This window comes from Rana temporaria, chromosome 3 (genome assembly GCF_905171775.1).
Source record: "Rana temporaria chromosome 3, aRanTem1.1, whole genome shotgun sequence".
Taxonomy (NCBI): domain Eukaryota; kingdom Metazoa; phylum Chordata; class Amphibia; order Anura; family Ranidae; genus Rana; species Rana temporaria.
Genome location: NC_053491.1, coordinates 349,549,601 through 349,567,376, shown reverse-complemented (window position 1 = coordinate 349,567,376; position 17,776 = coordinate 349,549,601). Strand labels below are relative to the sequence as shown.

The 17,776-nt window shown below is 44.9% G+C and overlaps 1 protein-coding gene across 2 annotated transcripts in view; it reads right to left on the bottom strand.

Moving 5' to 3' along the window:
- Positions 1-17,320, bottom strand: part of BPGM (bisphosphoglycerate mutase) — a 32,733-nt gene extending 15,413 nt beyond the window's left edge. Inside the window, exons 1-2 of one of the 2 annotated variants that reach the window (XR_005748024.1) lie at positions 17,027-17,320; positions 3,288-3,944 (exon numbers count right to left, since the gene is read on the bottom strand). Coding sequence is in view for 1 of the 2 variants with exons in the window: in XM_040345159.1 (XP_040201093.1) it covers positions 3,288-3,888 (601 nt within the window). In the remaining variant the exon portion in view is untranslated. The remainder of the gene's footprint in view (positions 1-3,287; positions 3,945-17,026) is intronic. The other variant, XM_040345159.1, reaches the window with a different exon arrangement.
- Between the last annotated feature and the right edge of the window lie 456 nt (positions 17,321-17,776).

Sequence of the window (17,776 nt, the reverse complement as noted above, 5' to 3'; positions counted from 1 at the left end):
TTGATACCGTTGACCACCCGCTCCTTCTCAAAAAACTCCATTCCCTTGGCCTCTATCCTGGTTCTCTGCCTATCTATCACAGCGCTCCTTCAGTGTTACCTACAACTCTGTTTCCTCCTCTCCATTGCCCCTTTCTGTGAGGGTCCCTCAAGGCTCTGTTCTTGGACCACTTCTCTTCTCTATCTACACCTCCTCCCATGGCTTTCAATACCACCTATACGCCGATGACACCCAAATCTAGCTGTCTATTCCTCACCTCACTCCTTCAGTCTCCTCTCGCATTACCAACATCTCAGCATGGATGTCGCACCCCTTCCTTAAACTAAATCTCTCTAAAACTGAGTTACTAATATTCCCCCTGCCCATGACCCCCTCCATGACTTTTCCATCAAAATCAACAATGCAACCATCAGTCCCTCCCCTCAGGCCAGGGTACTCGGTGTAATCCTAGACTGACTTATCGTTTCAGCCTCAAGTCCAATCGTCAAAAGTTTGTAGAATTCACCTTCGTAACATCTCTAAAATTTGCCCCTTTTTAACAAATGAAACCACCAAACTCCTCATTCACTCCCTTATCTCTCGCCTTGACTATTGCAACTCCCTTCTTATTGGCCTGCCTCTCTATAGGCTATCCCCTCTTCAGTCTATTATGAATGCTGCTGCCAGACTTATCCACCTTACCAACCGCTCAGTATCTGCCAAACCTCTCCTCCAATCCCTACACTGGCTTCCTATCACCCAGCGAATTAAATTCAAAATACTAACCACAACCAACAAAGCCATCCACAACCCTGCCCCAAGCTGCATCACCAATCTTGTCTCTAAACATATCCCAATCCGTCCTCTCCGCTCTTCTCAAGACCTCCTACTGTCAAGCTCTCGTCTCTTCCTCCCATGCTCGTCTCCAGGATTTCTCCAGAGCCTCTCCCATCCTCTGGAACTCACTACGTCAACCTGCCTGGCTATCCCCTACTCTTGCTACCTTCAGGCGATCCCTGAAAACTCACCCTTTCAGGGAAGCCCATCACGTCTCCAACTAATCTTTTACCACTTCCATCAGCTCATTCCCCACAGTTACCACCTTTTGTACCACCTGCCCCACCCTATTAGATTGTAAGCTCTTCTGAGCAGGGCCCTCTTAATCCTCTTGTAATTTATTGTATTGTAACTGGATTGTCTCCCTTTCATATTGTAAAGTGCTGCGTAAACTGTTGGCGCTATATAAATCCTGTATAATAATAATAATAATAGTGCCAATCACTTAATATTGATCACACCTGGATGTACTAACAGCCTAATCTAAATTTGAGACACCGAGCCAGGGAAGTACCACTATGCCCCCCAAATACACCTTTTTTGGAAAGTAGACATTCCAAGGTATTTAGTAAGGAGGCATGGTGAGTTTTTTTTAAATGTTATTTTTTTTTTCACAATTCTTTGCAAATTGAAGATTTTATTTCCCCCACATACAGAGTCCAACCATGCAAGGAGCACCAGCAGGTGTTCTAAATCCAAATTTGACCATCACACTTTTATGAGGCACTTATAGGCATGAAGGAGGAATAAATAAGCCATGGATGGGGATGGAGGAGGCAGTAATTAGCACAGATCAGCACAGTGGGAACTTCAGATCCAGCCAACAGTGCTGCTGCACTGGAACTCTTCCCTCTCCTCGCACACTGTACTGATCGGTACAAAAAGGGGGAAGAGCTGAACCGGCATGCACTGGCTTGTTGACAACTGATAGTTCCTTCATTAAATGGAGCGATCACGTGGTAAAGGGCCGCTGTCATCAGCCCTTTACCCGTCAGTCACGGACATTCCCTGGGGCATGCGATTCTGGGAGGACGTTATAGTACGTTCTCTCAGAATTATCAGACCACACTGTAGCCGTCGTTCAGCTATGGCCCAGCCAGTAATCGGTTAAAGTGATTGTAAATGCTCACAACTTAAAAAACAGGTTTACACTTACATGCTGTGTGCAATTGAATTGCAGAAGTGCCCCGAACCATTTCTTCTCAGGTCCCCTGCTGGCGCTCTTGGTTCCTCCCCTCCGGCAAAAGCCCCTATAGAAATCAGTTTTCTATGGATGCACTTGTTGCGGGCTCACTCCTGGCCTCCCTGTCTGAGTCTATTGCCATTGACTCCTGCTGTGGTCAGTCAAATTCAGTAAGGAAGGAGTGTGGGGGAGGGGGGATGGGACAGGGCTGCGTGGGTCTAGGGACACAGGCAGCTTTGGTCGGGATCAAGCCCACGTGTGCCACAACAGAAGCGGCTTCCTATGGTGGCACACCAAGAAGAGGAAGCGCAAGGAGCACTGGTTCACTGGGCAGGCAAGTATGACATATTTGTTAGTAAAAAAAAAAAAAAACAAAAAAAAAAAATACTAAGTGAGCTGCAACTAACTTAAAGTTTAAATAAAAGGCAACATTTTGTTTTTTTTTCAGTTTTGGATAGAGTGGGGGAGGTATTGGAACCCCTGCGTAGGTTTTTATTGTTACCTCTGCCTGCCTTCGTTAGAGAAATGCCCTCTCCATTTGTCCCAGTTACAGTTTATCAAAAGTGAACGTGAAAGAAAATCTCAAATTTTGGGTTGTCACCCAGAACAGTAAGGGGGGGGGGGGGGAGAATCTTCTTGGAGGGACACTAGTTCTGGAAATATCCGAAATATGTAGGGATTTCCTTTCACTTCCTGTTTTGACCATGGGACAGGAAGTGAAGGGAAATCTCCCCAACAGGACACAGATGCTAAAAATAATTTTGACAGGGGGGTTAAAACCCTCACTTACCCTATCCAAAAAATAAATAAAAAAAGTTTTGCCTATAGTGCTTTAGGAAAAAGAAAAAAAAAAGCCACTATAGCAACTCTGTAAACTGTGGGTGTGAAAGAAATATTATACGGAGAAGATTTAAAACCTAACACCTCTGCTATCTGGACACTTCCAGGTGTGTCAGATATTCATGTCCTCCACCACTGGCTGCTGTGCCTTTGTCTGCCAACCCACAGAGGAACCACAGCGTTCACCAGGGGGACACGCCATTTATCTGTGTCGAATAGTAGCAGCATAAGAGCTCTTGGAAATATTTCACTGGCTTCTCTTTAGAAAAAGGTGAGATTAACTATTTCCTGCCTTTTAAAAAGACATTTCTTTGAAGCGGGTACAAACGAGAGGTCACCTGCGATACCCATTTTCTACAGATAAAAAATGGAAGGGGTGGGGTGGCCTTAGTTTTAAATAGATCTCCCCTTTAAACTGCAAAAACACATTTAAAATTAAATGCTATACCTTCTAAATGTTTCAATAATGCTCTGGTGCTGTTTCCGTGTGCTGAAATAAGAACACGTTTTCCACGCTTTACTTCTGGTGCAATCTCCTCGTTCCAGAAAGGAAGAAGCCTTTCCAGGACTTGCTTCAGGCTCTCAGATTTTGGCAGCTTATCCTTCTGAATGTCACAACATGTATACCTGCGATCAGTGTGTATCTCTTGGTAGTAAGGGTGGCTCTCATCTATTGGTGGAGGTGCCACATCGTAGCCCCTCCTCCAGATCTTTACTCGCTCTTCTCCATGATTCAGAGCAAGTTCTGCTCGGTTGAGGCCAATAAGAGCCCCGTAATGACGTTCATTTAGCCTCCAAGAACTCCGAGTTGGAACCCATTCTTGACCAAGCTCTTCTAAAATCAGCCATGCTGTTTGGATAGAACGACTAAGGATGGAAGTGAAGACCATGTCAAACTCAAAGCCCAGAGACTTTAAATACTTTCCGCACTTCTCCGCTTCCTTAATCCCTTCCACGCTTAGCTTCTGATCCACCCAGCTGCAGAATCGGTTTTCTATGGTCCAGGCACCTTCACCATGCCTCAGCATGACCAATTTATATTTTGACATGTTGACTGTGGTGTTCAGTTTCCAGGAGAACTTTCAGCTTATTCAGAAGATGTTACCTGACAAAGAAAGGAAAATAAATAAATAAAATGTACACTTGCTGAAATGGAACCAAAAGTGACTCAGGAAGGCCAAGGCTTGGTTATATGCTCACTGAAAGCTGAAGTGCTATGACACTTTGATTGACAGTTAATCATACCGTACAACAATGTATTCCAGTTACTAAAACTGAAATATGCAAAATCTTGTGCAGCTCTGTAAAGAAACCAATCAGCATCCAGGTTTTATCGCCAAACTTTAATTGAACAAGCTAAAAAAGTTAGACGCCGATTGGCTACTATTCACAGCTGAACCAGATTCTGAGTGCTCCAGCTTTAGTAAATATCCTCCATAGAGGGTGTTCTTTTGGTGGTATTTAATAACCACTTTTTTTTTTATTTTTTTATGAATTTTTACCATTTAAAGTATTGTAAACCACAACAAAAAAAACACCCCCCTCCCCAACCAAGACAATGGCATAATGTGCTTGTGTGCATCCCATACTAGCACATTATGAAATACTTACCTTATAACAAAGCCTTCCAGTTGCACGCTGCCACAGCTTCCATCTTCTCACCATCCCGTATTTATCGGGGTATAGCGCGTTCCCGCGTATAGCGCGCACCCCTAAAGTTGCCCCGAATTCCTGTGGAAAAGTTTTTTGTACTTACAGTTTTGGTGTCTTGCGCGGCGTCCATCGGCGGCCTCATCGGGTTCGGGTGTCCTCTTCGTCGAGTCCGGCGTCCTTGCGTCGAGTTTGAATACTGCGCCGGCATATACAGAGCGCAGTACACTCGTGTATTGTCGGGCAGGCTCGGCTACTCTCGCGCTGACGTCCTGTACGTCCAGGATGTCAGCGCGGGAGGAGCCGAGACTGCCCGACAATACACGAGTGTACTGCGCTCTGTATATGTCAGCGCAGTATTCAAACTCGGCGCGGGTATCAGCGTATACCGCGCACCCACGATTTTGCCCTGATTTTCAGGGCAAAAAAGTGCGCGGTATACGCCGATAAATATTCCGGGTTCGAGTGCTCCAGCCTTCTGATCAGCTGAGCGGCGATGATGTCACTCCCATGCATGCGAGAGTCTCGGCCGTGGCACAGAGCTCTGAAGAGATGGGACGAACAGGGATCACAAGGCTATTTGGATTTTGCTTGTGATCTGCACTGTCCAATGACCGTACTTTTGCTGGCACTGTAAGCACATTACAAATAGGAACCTCATTGGCCCAGACACAGCAATGGGAGGCCATTGGCTCCCGCTGCTGTCAATCAGAGCCAATATCGCAGGCTGCATCTTATGGAGTGTGTCCAGAAGCGCCTGCGGGAGAGAGTCTGCGGAGGCGTATCAAGGCTGCTCTGGGAAAAACCTTTGCAGAGAGTAGGCAAGTATAACATGTTTGTTTTTATTAAAACACCCTTTACAAATCACTTTAAAGCGGTTGTATACCCAATATTTTTTTTTTTTTAATTACATTTTTTTACACCTGAAAAGGCATAATGAGCTAGTATGCACCGCATACTAGCTCATTATGAAATACTTACCTTGGAACGAGGTGTAGAGAACTTACCTAGTCCACGCCGAGCGAGATGTCATCTTGCCTCGGTGTGTCTTCCGGGTATCGCGGCTCCAGCGCTGTGATTGGCTGGAGCGGCGATGTCGTCACTCCCGTGCATGGGAGACTTCATTCCGGCAAGGTCCGGCGGCTGCCAGGCCTTTAGCCGAGGATCCCCGCTGCGAATCCGTGGCAATCAGCGGCGCATTGCGAGGGGATTATCTCCTAAACCGTACAGGTTTAGGAGATATTCTTTATACCTACAGGTAAACCTATAATAAGGCTTACCTGTAAGTAAAAAAGTGGTAGTAAAGACTTTACTACCACTGTAAGCAAACTTTTTTCAGTTCAAGTTACACAGTGTCTGATCTATGCAAATGAACAGCAAAAGTAAGAACAGCATTACAGCTCATGGCAACCAATAATTTAATCCTACATTCTTGCCCTGAAGTGACGCAAATTAAATTCTGACTTTCAAAGTGTTTTTTTCCATAGAGGATTTTCTCACTACATTTCTTCAGCAATGATTATGACCTCACTTGTTGACACCCAGATAGCAGAGCATTGGTATAGGCATATTTACCATGTTACTGTAAATACACAAGCAATTTTATAAATCCAATACAAGCAAGAGAGCATTTGCCAGAATCCAGTTGCAAACCAGCTCGTTGTATTTGAAATGACCGATTAAAATGAAGCCCAAGGGTGAATGGAAACACATTCGACACTCCACAGAACACAAACTTTACATATGAATTGCATACACAACAGGGCACGATTAAGACAACAGTGACCATAAAATGTATGTTACTTTGTGTTAAAATACCATTGGTATACTATTAGCAATACAGTGAAAATTATGTGGATATTCCTCCAAATGTACAGGTGTTTCCAGTGAAGATTGCAGTGCTTACTGTACATAATACAGACATTTTAAATAACGTGCACTTCCAGCCTTGTGGTAACAGTCACACTCCAGGAGGACTGTGCCCTGTGCATAAAGACATGGTTTGATGAATTTGGTGTGGAGAAACTTGTGTGGCCTGCAGCCCTGATCTCAACCCTACTGAACACCTTTGGGAATAAACTGAATGCAAATTGCATCCCAGGTCTTCTCATCCAACATCAGTACTGAAGAGTAAAAGTTGTTATAAACACAAAGGTGAGGCCAATTCCATGAAGCTGGAATGAGATGGCCGACAAGCTCCTATAGGCGTTATAGTCAGGTGTCCACAAATGTTTGCCCATATCGTGTTTATTAATTTTCCCAAATCACTTCATTCCTGTAATGATGTGGAAGTCACCAAGGAGAACCAGCTGCAGGGGGCCCCCAGGAGATTAGCATTTCCAAAAGTTTTACAGGGAAACAATGCCTCAAGATGTTTGGTGGCTTGGCCAGTGGAAAAAGATGTACATGAGGGGTTTCTAACACTTTGACCTTCCTGGGCCACATTGGAAGAAGAGGAATGGTCTTGGGGGGGGGGGGGGGGGGGACCTCACAGCTCTGAACAGAGCTGCTGTACCAACAGTCCGATGTTAGTGCAGCCATCTCCTCCACTGAGCCGTTATGTTCTGACAGGGGGGGGGGGGGGTGCATGAAGGAAAAAAACATTGAAGGTTTACAACCCCTTTAATAGTGGTCTTAGGCTACAGGTTGGACATGTACACGGTTCTTTTACAAGTTTGAAAACATTTTGTGTAGCAATGGACACTTTAAGCCAGGGATCTTCAAACTATGGCCCTCCAGCTGTTGCAGAACTACAAGTCCCATGAGGCATTGTAAAACCGACATTCACAGACCCGATTATGTTGTGACAAAGCATGTGCACCATCATGCAGTGACATTTTTAAAGCCATAACTAGCAAGGATTGGCAATAACCGTCAGCATTAGATGCATTGGTTGTAACAGCTAAAGTACCTCCAACCCTACAGTCGTCCCTCTCTCTTTTTTTAATTCCCTAAATACATACTGTACTTTCATTTTGTCCTGTGGCTGGTATGGCAACATCATAGGTTCTTCCCTCTTCTACACTGGGGTGGGTTTTCCTCATTGCAGCACAAAAGGGCGCTCACATAAGGACATCTGAGCCCAATTCAGTATTGCCATACTGCAACGCCAGGCAAGCATGATGATGCACATCGGTGTGTCTATGACAACCTGGGCTTACAGGAAGGGGGTAAATGAGACTTACAAGAAGGGGGTCGAGAGAGGTAGTGGAGGACACAGAACACAGTACTGGAGTATAGAGAGGGCAAATAAAAATAAAAAAATTAAATTTGATTAAAAAACATTGGGAAAGTGATTAAAAAGGAAAAAGTTCTGTTTCAATAGCCATCCTCATAAAATCCCAATATACAAGCCAAATTTGTAGACAGGACACAGTGTTCGTCACCAAAACAATCTGTCACCTGCAGAATGTACAAGATGCAGCAAACGAGGTTTAAACCAGCTATTATAAACATGACACGCAGACTTCCTGTTCTGCCCCTGGAGGAGGGGGGGACCGACACAGATGTGAATGCAAGGAAGTGACAAATGCATTGGACACCAAGATGACACGAAAAATAATACTTTCCGCCTCTTCTTCATTAGGCACATATCGAAAAACGTCACACACACACATGCCAACGCTTTTAAAATAATGACGAAGGACAACTGTTGGCAAAGCTCGTATAAACAAGCTACCCAGGCAACCAGAACGGTTTTATACACAACAAAATGTTTATTCATTTATCATGAGCTTGTTTGAATTTTTAAATAGTTGACTGCCAACAAATATTAACAGACTATCAGGAGGTGGCAAGAACTGGAGGAAAAGGATAAATTAAAATTGGTGTACATCTCTCGCCCCACAGATACACACACAAAACTCATCTAGTTATGGGAGTCATCTGCCCCATGTTGTATTGTAAAGCGACTCTGGGGGCTGCCTGGTTTAGTCCAATATACTTTGAGTCATAAATCTGGAACATACATGTTGAAACAGTGTCAATGTTATTTTCATGTCAAATTTCGATTTAGTTTTTGTTGCATTTTAGTCATCTGAATAGTTTTAGTCATATTTTAGTCAACTAAAAGTGTTATTTTAGTAAACGATAATATTTTCTACGAAATTAACACTGGGTCTGAGGAGGCCTGTAATGCACAGTCTGATGGCCTGTAATGCTGCACAGTGCTCTGGACGGCGGTCTGAGAAGGCCTGTAATGCTGCACAGTGCTCTGGACGGCGGTCTGAGAAGGCCTGTAATGCTGCACAGTGCTCTGGACGGCGGTCTGAGAAGGCCTGTAAATTCTGCACAGTGCTCTGGACAGCGAACTGAGATGGCCTGTAAAGTTGCACAGTGCTCTGGACGGTGATCCGAGAAGGCCTGTAAAAGCTCCACAGTGCTCTAGACGGTTAGGAGACCTTTAAGAGCTGCACAGTGCTCTAGACTGCGGTCTGAGGAGGACTGTAATGCACACAGTGCCAAGCACGCTACACCACTAAGCATACTACGGTCACTACCTTGCTTGCTGGGAGGGGAAACACTCACAGGCTTTGCAGGCAGAGCTCAGAGGAAATGGGAAGTTCACGTGGGTAAATGTCCCTCCCTCCAATATTTGCTACATTTTTGTTCGATTTCCGTCATAGTTTGTCAATTGACAAACATTTGGGGTAATTTTCATTTAGTTATCCTTACTGGAAACATGCTGCTTATGAAAATTTTTGTCTACAAAATACTAATGTCAGAAAAACATTACAGTGCCTTCCATTTCTAAACTTGTTCCAGGTCAGTTATATCCAAAATGAAATGATTGGTCGACTCCCACGCATGTGCACAGAAGTCGAGTTTGGCACCATATATAGATTAGGGTGGAGGGGAAACGATAAAAGGTGTCTTAACTGCCTAGTTTTACTCTCTCCCCCCCCCCCCCCCTTATGAGTAAATAATCCCTTAGGCTCGATTCACATCTATGTATGTTGCTTTTGAGCATTTCTGCAGTACTTTATGCGCCTTTACTTTTTGTTTTTTTAAATACATTCCCTGTATATGGCTGGTTGTTAAGGAGCGGGTCGGGAAGCCGGCCACCACGTCTTTAGCAATAGCCAAGTCAAAAAATGGCAGCTAAAAAACTAAAATCAAGAAGAAAAAAAAAAAAAAAGGGGGGGGGGGGGGGGTGAGTCATTGAGCCTTCGGTCTGGTATGGATTTGGAGGGGACACCCCACAGCAAAAAATAAATAAAAAATTCATACATATATATATATATATATATATATATATATATATATATATATATATATATATATATATATATATATGTATATATATATATATATATATATATATATATATATATATATATATATATATATATATATATATATATATATATATATATATATATATATATATATATATATATATACACATACATATATATATATATATATACACACACACACAATGAATGAATGAAAAACTTATAAAGCGCGGCGCATGCGAACTGAATCGCTTCTGGGTGCTAGTTGTTCGTGTCTCATGCCCTCAAAAGAGCAGACCCTTATCCGAGCATGCAGCCCGGCAGGTCAGAAAAGGGAGGAGACAAGCCCCCCCCCCCCCTCAACCATACCAGACAGCGAGCCCTCAACATGGGGGGGTACTTTGAGGACAAGGGCCTCTTCCCCCACAATCTTGGGCCCCCAGCCCCCCCCCCTATGTGAATGGGTAAATCGGGTACATTGTATCCCTACCCATTCACCAAAAAAGCAGAGAAAGAGCCCGTTTTTGACAAGTCCTTTATCAAAAGAAATTGCTCCGTCTTCTCCTTGAGCAGTCTTCTCTGGAGGCTGTATTCCTCCTCCGTTGTGGCATCCCCTGCTGTCTAACATCTCTTATGTAGCCATGGGGCGTGGCCATCCGATGACATCACCCCCCGAGAGTCTGCCCCCTGTGATGTCACAACGGACAGCATCAGGACAAGAACAGACTTTTTGTTTTTAGCGGGTAACCGGCAGCAAGGAAGACAGCACCACCAGGAGACAGCTATTTCTCTTTAAAAGGACTTTTTTTTTAACATTTCACCCAATATCCATTCACATAGGAGGGGGCAAGATCTGGGGGCAGACCCCTGCCAACCACCGGCCATGGTTATTGGGAAGAGGCCCTTGTCCCCAGCAACACCCACCCCCCATGTTGAGGCCTGGTATGGACTGGGTGGGGGGACCATATGCCGGTTTTTTTTTTTGTGATTTTTTTAGCCGGCAATTGTATTATTTTTCTTACATTTAGCTGATGACTCATCTGCTGCCAAGCAACCAGCTATATAAAGTGAGTGGAAAAAAAAAAAAAGACAAATCTCAAATAGTGGCAAAAGTTGCGGTAAAAAAGCAGCGTTTTGGATGCAGGTCCATTGAAGTCTATTACAAAAAAAGTCCCTGACCCTTTCCAAAAATGCAGAGGCACAAAAAAGCATTTATGTTAACGTGTTCCATAGGAACTGATGTTAAAAAAAAAATCCCTGCATTTCTGCAAAAAGCATCAAAAAATGCATTCGTTTAACCACTTCCCGACCGCTGCATGTATATGTACGTCCACAGAATGGCACGTACAGGCAAATGGGCGTACAGGTACGTCCTTGCCTTCTAGCGGGTGGGGGGTCCGATCGAGACCCCCCCTGCTACATGCGGCGGTCGGATTCCCGCGGGGAGCGATCCGGGACGACGGCACGGCTATTCGTTTATAGCCGCTCTGTCGCAATCGCTCCCTGGAGCTGAAGAACGGGGAGAGCCGTATGTAAACACAGCTTCCCCGTGCTTCACTATGGCGCTGCATCGATCGAGTGATCCCTTATATAAGGGAGACTCGATCGATGACGTCAATCCTACAGCCACACCCCCCTACAGTTGTAAACACACACTAAGTGAACACTAACTCCTACAGCGCCCCCTGTAGTTAACGCCCAAACTGCAACTGTCATTTTCACAATAAACAATGCAATTTAAATGCATTTTTTGCTGTGAAAATGACAACGGTCCCAAAAATGTGTCAACATTTTCGAAGTGTCCGCCATAATGTCGCAGTCACGGAAAAAAAAAAACGCTGATCGCCGCCATTAGTAGTAAAAAATAATTAATAAAAATGCAATAAAACTATCCCCTATTTTGTAAACGCTATAAATTTTGCGCAAACCAATCAATAAACGCCTATTGCGATTTTTTTTACCAAAAATAGGTAGAAGAATACGTATCGGCCTAAACTGAGGACAAAAAAAATGTTAGATGTTTTTGGGGGATATTTATTATAGCAAAAAGTAAAAAAATATTGAATTTTTTTCAAAATTGTCGCTCTATTTTTGTTTATAGCGCAAAAAATAAAAACCGCAGAGGTGATCAAATACCACCAAAAGAAAGCTCTATTTGTGGGGGAAAAAGGACGCCAATTTTGTTTGGGAGCCACGTCGCACGACCGCGCAATTGTCTGTTAAAGCGACGCAGTGCCAAATCGCAAAACCTGGCCTGGGCATTTAGCTGCCTAAAGGTCCGGGGCTTAAGTGGTTAAATCAAGTCTAAGACAGAGGTTACTGGAACAGATGTTTCCATTGGGAGATTTCCCATCTAGTTCTGTTCACAATTGGGAACTTGTAGGACAGGCTCATGAGTGGCCATTTTTTCATATAGCTGGAGCTGCAAGCAGCCTGTGTTACTCTATGGGGACACAGTCATATGTCCTATATTTGATAGGTGTGCAAGTGCCTTTGAACGCAGACCCACCCCGGCAAACCTGTCAAATTAGGATGAGTGTCTGTACAGTCGCTGTGTCTCTATAGAGTAACGTAGATTGCCAGCTCAAGCTGCACAAATAGACATCCCATTTATGCTATGTGGGCCACAGTGTCCGTGTTTGGCCTAAACAGAATGCAGATCTTGAAACCCATCCAGGGCTAAGGCCTGTTTCACATGGGATTTAGCTTGCATAAGTGTGAACATCACATTTTCATAAAACTTTCAGCAAGTTTTTGCCAAGCATCATGCAGCATTCACTAAGCCTTTAGGCTGGGTTCACACTACAACATGCAGCGGCTCACAGCAGGAGTCCGGTGCGTTTCCATTCACCGTTCCAGGTACAACTTTAGACCGAATTCGGACCTAAAATAGACCAAAAGACGCACAGGGCTCCTGTGCAATTCACAGAGCTGCTGCAGGGATGTGCGAACAGGCTCCATAGAGAGCCGGTCACAATATCCTGCTTTGCGAACTGGATGCGGTGCGGGGAAAATCCGCATCAGATTTGCATAAGTGTGAACCCAGCCTAAAAGTGCCCTTAAACTCCTGTTTGGAAATGTTATACACAGATCCTTATAGGAGTGCTTATTGCCACTTTAAAGAGGAATTAAAGTCCCATGCATAGTTTGTACCTATAGGTAGGCCTATAATAAAGCTTACCTAGAGGTACTGTAAATATCTCCTAAACGGCGCACGTACTATATATGCAGCCGATTACCTCATTGGCGCATGCGCTCTGAAGCCATCCATTCTTTCAGAAACCTGTACTGTGAATGACGGTTCCTCTGCACATGCGTGGGAGTGACAGCATCACGGCTCCGGCCAATCACACAGCCGGAGTCCACGGACCCGAAAGACAGACGGGTGAAGATGGACACTGCTTCGTTTTCAGGCAAGTTTCACAATGTGTGCTAGCACAATATGCCTTTACCTTGTAGGTCTGGAAAAAGTAAAAACCCAACCAACCAGCGGTTTACAAAAATGCTTTGAACAGCTGCTAGTAGTTTTTCAACAAGCTTCACACCCCGGTCACAACATTGAAATCCTGCTACTTCACTTAAAGTAGCATGATTTCAAAATAGCATATCAGTGCTACTTTTTGTGCGAGTTGGAAGACATCTGTGCGACTTCATGCACAAATGTCTATGCAAGACTCACCTGAACATGCAAACAGTAGTGCAGGAACCCTTTTCAAAATCTGTGCGACTGACGGAGTCACACTGCTTTGACTGCTTCCAATGTTGACAATAGGGTGCGACTTGTCATGGAAATTTGAACCTGTCAAATCGCATGACAAGTCGCACCAGTGTGACCGGGGCTCAAGAAGTGCTAAAGCCTGCTAGCAACTGGTTTAAAAAGGCAATCAGCACTTCCATTAGGATCTGCGTTTTTTAAACTGGAGCTGCATGGTACTTTAAAAGCTTCAACAAAGCTTTGTGAAAGCTTGTTCATACTGCTACTGTTCATACTGCTCTTATACAAGGCGAAGGCTGTCTGAAACTGGCCTATAATGGAAAAACAGGTTAATAATACCATGTGTTTTCTTAGATTGCTTCCATGACATTTTTCTGTAACACCTGCCAACTGGTGTGATATAGCCAGGTTTATACGTTGTAAAGGGACTTTTCGCACAGGCTTTGAGTCTGCATCTGGTTCACAAAATATGTCCATGGGCAGGCGGATGTAAACGGACATCAGGGCCGCCATCAGGGGGGTACAGGCAGTACACCTGTAAGGGGCGCGGATGGCAACTCCCCTTTTTTTTTTTATTAAAAAAAAAATAATTTTTAGCCCCCCCCCCCCCCCCCGGTTCTCTGCTCCAGGGGGCCCATGCCTGAAGCTGTGTAAGGGGCCCCATAATTCCTGATGGCTGCTCTGACGGACATACATCTGCTTATATCACAAACATTTATGTCTGCATAAATAAAATAGGTCTGTATCCTCTTGCCTTTTTGTGCAACAAATACCATCCGTTTTTAGGCAAAAAACATTTTTGGATTATACCATTTTGTCACCTATGACTATTTTCTTCAACAGCAGAAAAAAAACCACTAACATGTAAAAATAAAAAACACAAACAGGAGGGAAAGCTCTGTGTTAGATCTACCAAATACCATGAGGTTAAACCCTATAAACAACATTTTTAATTTGTATCCAATCAGGCAGGTCCTTGCACTACAAAGTTGGAGGTAAATCATACAAGAAAATTGCATCATGGGTGGCCAGCTTAAGGCTGCATTCACACTTAGACAGTGGGGGAAAAAAAGTGTTTTTTTTGCTTGCGTTTTCAAAAATGTGTCAGTCCCAATTCACATATATGCGATGCGGGAACCAGAGTGATTCCAGTGCGGGGTTCCTGCATCGCATATCAGCTGCCAGCGGTTCACACTGACATTTTCGAACCGCTGCAGGTGTCAATGCAAAGTTAACGGCACCCGCAGATTGCAGTGCGAACTGCCAAATGGTGCAGGATTTGGATCGCATGGGTTTGAACACCCATGCGATCGGATTCCAGTGCAGACCACAAAAAGGGTCCTGCACTCTTTTGGTGTGAATGCGATGCAAATTCAATCTGTATGGCTGAATTTGCATTGTACAGACATTGCATATGATCTGCAGTGCCTATCATTGCACCAATGTGAACCCAGCCATAATCCCAGCAAAAAAACAAACAAACATGAAATTCACTCAAGGTGCCATTTTTTCTTAATAGCACCCCAAACATGAGTAGCAGTCCTGTATTTTGATGAAAAAAAAAAAAAAAAAAAAAAAAGGCGGCAAAGTGTGTAATGTAAAAACATGCTTAGCTCATTGCCAAAAAAAGTATGTAAGCAACTTTGGCACGCGTAGGAAAAGCCTATTCCCTATGCTGTCATGCATACATAAAAAAAATAAAACCACACACGATGCAAATGGGGCCTAAGACCCCTTTCACACGCTTGTTTTAGTGACGCTTTATTGCCGTTTAAGCAGCGCTTGTGCGCCGCTTGAAGACACCCATGTTGCATCAATTACGAATTGCTTTTCAGGTGCTTTGGAAGCGCTGCCCATTCATTTCAATGTGAAGAGCGTTTTGGGAGTGCTGTATACAGCGCTCCCAAACCCGCCCAAAGATGCTGCTTGTAGGCAAGGATGAGCTCCGGGATGTTCGCACAGCCCATGTGCAGAGCCCGCCAGGAAGTTGGCACCGCACTGCGCTAATCACAGGCAGGGAGACATTTCCCGATGTTTGGCTGCAGAGATCAGAAAATGTCTCCCTGCCTGTGATTAGCGCAGTGCCGACTTGCTGGCGGGCTCTGCACATGGGCTGTGCGAACACGCCAGAGCTCATCCTTACTTGTAGGACTTTGTAAGACACACTGAAATGAATGGGAGACGGCTTTCAAGCATTATTCAGAGGCCATTTCTAGCGCATGAAAACCGCCTCTGCGTGAAAGGGGTCTAACGCCTAAGGTGTCCGAAGACAACGTTTAGTTAGCTAAAGCACTGTGGGGGTTATTTACTTAGGCTGCATTCACACCTTTGCGTAGGCGATTTGCGGCGTTTTGTACCTCGACAAATTGCGGCGTTTTGTACCGCGGTTTGCCGCGACAAAACGCGTTGTTTTTAACAGGTCATTGTCGGCTATTCCGACGCTGCCCGAATATGCGCGACAAAAAAGGGTCCGGGACTTGTTTGAGCTTCACGCGATCGGCGTGGAGATGTGAACCATCTCCACAGAGATTAATGTTATTTCTCCCCTCCGGCGTATCTGAGCGTCGCGCTTCAGGCTTTTTTTCGCTCAGGTGTGAATGCAGCCTAAAACTGGAGCATTCAGCTCTGCATAGAAACCAATCAGCTTCCAGGTTTTATTGTCAAAGCTTAAAATTCAACAAGCTGAAGTTGGAAGCTGATTGGCTACCACGCACAGCTGCACCACATTCTGAGGGCTCCAGTTTTAGTAAATCTCCCACTGTGTACTATAAGCCCTCTTTCACACTTTTGAAATCGCACGATTTCAAACCCACATTTCAGTGCGACTTCGGGGAGCGATTTGAAAGACATCTGTGCGGGTTCTTGCACAGATGTCGATGGAAAAGTCGCCCCTGGAGTCACCAAAAGTAGTGCAGAAACTACTTTCGGAAATCAGCAAATTTGCAATGTCAAATCGCACCAGGGGACCAGTGAACAGGGGCTAATACAACTTTTACCTCCCCCATCCTAATGCTGCTGATCCCCTCCAGCATCGGCAGCACATCGTTGCCCTTGAACGGCGATAGTGGACCATACCCACGCAATTTGTGGGAGTACAGCCTCTGCCAGGGGTGCATGAGGTACAGTGACAACGCAGAAAAGCAACCAGGCTACAGTTGTCACCCTATGAAGGGCCTTCAAGGCATGGTCACCTGGTGTTCCTTTCATTGGAACTGCATATTTAAAAAGCATGTCAACACTTGTATGAGATGAGATAGCAGATCTAGCCAGGAATTAGAGCAAACTGAACTAAAAAATGCATTGCAGAAGCTGTGGAGACAAATATCCATTGAAGGAGTGTACAGTAAGGGAACCCTATTTAGAGGAAGGAGTACCTCAGACAGGACACCATGAGAGGAGTACCTCAGACAGGACACCATGAGAGGAGTACCTCAGACAGGACACCATGAGAGGAGTACCTCAGACAGGACACCATGAGAGGAGTACCTCAGACAGGACACCATGAGAGGAGTACCTCAGACAGGACACCATGAGAGGAGTACCTCAGACAGGACACCATGAGAGGAGCAGGCACCGAGTACTCACCCAGCAAGGCAGGTGCTGGCTTCTCCCAAAGGTCAAGGCAGGTGGGCAGCAAGCTTGTCTCTCTTCCCCTTGCAGGCTCTATATTAGGGAAGCTCTTCCGTCTTGCACACAACAGCTCCTCTCTACTTCTTACACAGCCTGGAGTGTGCATGTGCGGGCTGCCCTGGATGGATGTGTATGTTATTATTGTGCTGGGGAGGCAGTCTGCTCTCTGCACCACACACTCCCCTCCTCCTGCAGCCACCTTTTCCCTCTAGCACCCCGCGCTAATCCCGCCTTCGTGTCGCCTGGATTGACATCGTCTGCAGCCAATAGTTAAACGCGAGACGTGAGGGACGAGGAAGGGGGGATTGCTGACGTCACCGTCCGTGTCACTCTCCATAGAGACAGTGCTGTGTACAGTGTGTGTCCTAAAAAGATGGAGATGATGTGGTGACTGGGCCTTACCAGGGCAGCATATGGAACATAAACATGGTTCATTAGTGTATAAACTCTCCTCACATTATAATAAAGCATTGTGGAAGTGCTGTGTACATAAAAAGATGGAAGGTATACACTCACCAGCTACTTTATTAGGTTCACCTGTCCAATTGCTTGGTAACACAAATCGCTAATCAGCCAATCACATGGCAGCATTTAGGGCTCATTTACACTTGCTTCGGCTTCAAAACACATTGGCCCGGATTCAGAAACAAGATACGACGGCGTGCGGGCTGTCGTATCTATGCGCCTGATTCATAGAATCAGTTA